At 33.8% G+C, this 4937-nt stretch overlaps 1 protein-coding gene across 1 annotated transcript; it reads left to right on the top strand.

Moving 5' to 3' along the window:
- The first annotated feature begins 3679 nt into the window (after nt 1-3679).
- On the top strand, nt 3680-4624 carry LOC131065406 (CASP-like protein 4B1). Its single transcript, XM_057999903.2, has 3 exons — nt 3680-4114; nt 4207-4342; nt 4424-4624. The coding sequence occupies exons 1-3, from the start codon at nt 3693-3695 to the stop codon at nt 4622-4624; spliced, it is 759 nt and encodes a 252-aa protein (XP_057855886.2). The 5' UTR covers nt 3680-3692.
- The last annotated feature ends 313 nt before the right edge of the window (nt 4625-4937 follow it).

Raw genomic sequence — 4937 nt, 5'->3', positions numbered from 1 at the left:
GATACAACAAGATACTTAAGAGGATGGTTGAAAGTACAAATGTTAAAAGTACATGAAGATTGGAGTCAAATCACACAAGAACCTAAGGACTATGGATTAAAAAAAAACTTGCATAGAAGAAGAATAAGGAACATAAGAGAAGGAAAAAATATTAGAGAAAACCATTAGGACTCCAACCAATTATTTTAAAAGGAATCATTCAAAAGATCAGATCATTGGTGACAAGAATGAAGGTGTGCAGACTAGGAGAAGACTTCCAAAATCAAGTGACAAAGTGAATATTTCTCTCCTATAAAAGATAGAGCCCAAGATATTTTCTTATGCTAGAAAAGATGAAGGAATTGATTTTGAGGAGATTTTTTCTCTAGTAGCTAGGATGGAGGCAATGAAATTTTTTTTTTCCTTTACAACTCATAAAAACTTCAAGCTATATCAGATGGATGCCAAGTTAGCCTTTTTGAATGGTGATTTAGAGGAAGAAATATACATAGAGAAACCTAATGGGTTTTAATTAATAGAGGATGATCCAAACATCGTTTGCAGACTAAAAAAGCCTTTGTATAGTCTGAAGCAAGATCCTAGGGCTTGGTATGTAAGGTTGGATAAGTACTTTTTTAGCAAGGTTTCAAGAAAGGTATCATCGATAGAAATCTTTATATTAATAATATTGAGGAAGAAAAGTTCTTCATAGTTGTTGTATATGTTGATGAGATCATCTTTGTTGGAGATGGTGGTATGTGTAAAAAGTTTGTAGAAGAGATGCATAAAGAATTTGAGATGTCTATGATTGGTGAGTTATCTTTCTTCCTTGGTCTTGAAGTTTCTTAGCTAGATGATGGTATCTTTATTTCTTAGGTTAAGTATGCTAAAAGTATGTTGAATTTTTTTGGTATGGAGGATTTAAAACTAGTGTGTACTCCCATGTCTACTAGTTATCATTTGAGAAAAGATGATGAATCACCTCAAGTTGATTAGACTCTTTATAGGTCTGTGATTGGAGGACTAATACAATTGACTGCTTCTAGATGTAATATTATGCATGCGATATGTCTGGTTGAAAGATATCAAGCCAACCCTAAAAGAATTCATGGGAAGGATTTCAAAATAATATTAAAATACTTCAAGGGAACCATGGACTATGATTTGTGGTATTAAAAGGATGATAACTTTTATTTGAAAGCTTATTAATTGTTTTTTATGTAGTTAATAGTTTGAAGGAGCTTAGCGTAGCTCTAGAAAAAAATTGTTTGGGTGCAACTCTAGATTTCTACTAATTTGTTTCTATTTAGTTTGTATTCATTTGAAGTTTATTTTTTAAAGTTTATTTTCAATTATATAGAAACAAAAACATTGCCTATCCATAGTTTGTTATTTGAGATTATTTTTTTTGATAGACAAACTACTAGAAGGGCTAGTACCCATTTAATTATAGAGAAAAAATATAATGTACATATTTCACATTTACATCTTTTAAAATGGAGTATCTTACGCCCAATCTTTATCCCCTTAATTATGAAATTCATGACAGAAACATAACCCTTCTAATTACATAACTAGCTATCTAACAATCTATAATATCAGTTTACTAGACATTCAATTGACAAAAAAAAATTGTGCGTTATCAACAAAAGGACTGCATTACTATTCTAGGTATCCTATTCTGAAATACCTCAAATTACATACTAGTTATATATTAACTAAGATGCAGGCCCAAAGAAATGATCCTTCTAACCTTCTTCCTTAGCTTCCATCATGTATTCATTCATGGGGCTCTCTCTTTCCATGTCATCTACTTGAATTTTCTCCTCCAATCCTTCCTGTCGGAACAAAAGTTGAAACCTAGTCCAAAGCCACATTTTCTTCTAAATTCATCCAATTCTTTAAGAAATTTAGGCTTTTGATTGCCACCTCTTTATTGTATTGATTAGTCTCCTCATCATCCACCTGAATAATTGGAGGTTTTGGAACTTCTTCAATTAGCTTATCAAAGTCCTTGGGCAAAGGTATCCAAAAATTGTTATAATTTCTTAGAACATCATCTAACCCACCCAACACCTATTTCTTAAATACTGTGTTGCATAGATTTTTGGCCATGACCTTACTCAAACCTTTGTCTAACGAAATGCCCTTAAACATTGAAGAGATGTACATATTTATGTGATATCTATGATAAGTCATTATAAAATCCTTCCCTAGTAGAGACTTCATTGCATATAGAACTAATCGATGCTTATAGCACATAATACTACTGAATCTCTTATCACCTATTTCTCCTATAAAAATGATCTCTCTTCTGGATGCCAAGAAATGAACTGGGGTACCCATTCCATCATATACATTCATAGCTTTACCAAAGGCCAAATGTGGGTGAAATTAGATTTTGGCAAGGTCTTCTGGATACTTCAAAGACTCTATTATTTTTAATAAAATCTCAAATCCATCTTAAAGGCTCTCTCAATTTGGGATGTAATTTTGTCCTTTCCAAGAATAAAAAATTGAGACTTGCTATTATATCTTTCAATCATGATTTGTTGATCTTTCAAACTCCACAAAATGATCCATGGGATGTCATCCTCTTGACATTGGCAATCCTCCAATAATGGATTACCACCAAATTTATCCACCGCCAAATACTTTCCTTTCAATTTATCTTTGTTTATTCATTCCCAGTTGATTGGGAAATTGAACAACAATTTCAATTGTCGATTATTTTCCATATTAGGATGTTTTAAATTTTTAAGTTAAATAAATTAAATAAATTAATTACATATTTACATGATTCTAAATATTTAGTTCCACTTGTAGTTTTCGTCGCGTTTTTTAAAATCAAGCTTGATACTTATTAAGTATTGATTTTTAAGAATCACATGTGTGTCGACCTTGCTAAATACTTAGATTGAGTTTTTATCACAATCGTGATATCATATACTTTGATATTTTTTTACAAATATTTATCAATACAAATATTAATTGAATTAAGTAGTTTGAGCTTATTTGTCACATTGACATTTTCAAAATATTATTTGCATTAAATTTAAAACATAATAATATTCGATTTAAAAATATTATACTATGTAAATGATAAAATAGCAAAAAATAAAAAAAATAAAAAAATTATAGGACTTCCAAATTTTTGATATTCATGAGATAAATTTATCATTGTGAAAGACCCTATAGACAAACAAATTAAAATAATTTAAAAATAAACAGTTCTCATTGACCGAGGGACGTCCAATTATTTAATGAACAAAAGGAAAATTGTTGAGTGAGTTGGAACAGTGTGGATTGATTGAGGAGCACGCTTTTACAGCTACACTCTTTCACCACCGAGAATACTTCGAATTTTAAATTATTTTTCACCTTGTAGGAAATGACAGATAGCTGGCCATGCTATCCAACAAGTGTTTAAGACCTATTAATAATTCGACGAAGCTAATAATGAATTAAAGATCGAATTCATTTTCGACATCTGGCTTTCGAGGTTGTTCAGCGGCGGAGACTACAAAGGTTAAGACTAAGGAGAACACGTCGAGAAGTAGAGAATTCTTTTTGCATAATTTCAAAAATACAGCTGGTGCACTCTCGATCCATTCGCCTCCAAATCAATAAAATCTTTATACAAGTTCCAGCTGACCATCTAGCCATTCCACAAACCTCAAGTACAGAGATCTTTTCGAAAGTGGTAGTGGAGAATGGCAGAGGTTGAAGTGACGAAGATGGGAGATTTTGTGGAGGAGGGAGGAAGTGAATCCCATCCTCATGTTTACATGAATGGAGGCAACTCAGAGAAGATAGCATCTCCTCTACCTATGGAGGCTATGGTACACAAGGCCATTGTAGTCCATGAACAAGAGGAGGAGTTAGATGTGTCTAATAACGTGGACCATGAAGTACCGCCCTTTCCAAAGGAGGGCCCGGTTACAGTGAAGACCACCATGAGCTTCCTGCATGAGAGAAAAGAGCAACGCATTCGAGTAACCAACCTTGTGCTCAGAGGTTTAGGGGTCTTATTCTCGTTTATCTCCTTTGTTATCATGGCCTCAGATGACCAGGGATCACAGGACTATATATCAAACGATGATGATCGGTCATTCGATGCTTTTGCAGCATACAGGTATAGTAGAGTGCGTATGAATGTTATTGTGCATGATTATCTGGGTCTCCACCAGTGTATGTTATTGATATCCTCTGTACAATTTGCGACAGGTATTGCTTGGCCATGGGCGTAATAGCGTTCGTCTACTTGGTGTTGCAGCTTGGTAAAGGGATATATGTTACGTTCTTCAACCCTAATTCATTTCGACACGTTGCCTTCTCTTACGTAGATTTCATCGGCGATCAGGTGAGTAGTGCACAAGAAATAGTTTTTGATGTGTTGTTTGTTTTAGATGGATGAAGAAATTGAGATAAACGATGCGTGCAGATATTGGCCTACTTACTCATGTCTTCTTCTTCGTCGGCGGCATCGCAAACGGGGACACTAGAACGATTTGATTACTTCCTCAGTAGGAGAACGATAGATTTGCCAGCAGCGTCGTCGAGCATGAGTTTCCTTGCCTTTGCGTCGGTGGCGGCATCTTCTGTGCTCTCTTCTTTTGCGCTTTCCAAACGTATTCTATGGTGATAAAAGTATCGATTGCCCTGTCTTCTTCTTCTTCTTCCTCTTCACCATTGTTGTTTACCTTTTGTATTCATCTTCCTCTTCACTATTGTTATTTAGCTTTATTTAGTGTCATTCCTTCCAAATTTTATTGCTCTAAATTAGAGTAGCCAAGATTCATGTGCGACACATGCAGCGAAGAGACATTGAATTTGCGACTTAATAAGGAATTATGTGTAGTTAGTGAGTAGTTTTCTCGAGTCATAATAAAATTCAGTTTGGTAATGCTTGTGGATTTGATTGTTATTTTCTTATATTGATTTTTTAATTATATTTT

The sequence above is a fragment of the Cryptomeria japonica genome, chromosome 5, assembly GCF_030272615.1.
Source record: "Cryptomeria japonica chromosome 5, Sugi_1.0, whole genome shotgun sequence".
Classification (NCBI taxonomy): domain Eukaryota; kingdom Viridiplantae; phylum Streptophyta; class Pinopsida; order Cupressales; family Cupressaceae; genus Cryptomeria; species Cryptomeria japonica.
The sequence above is the reverse complement of the archived record's forward strand: the minus strand, read 5'-3'. Positions and strand labels throughout refer to the sequence as shown.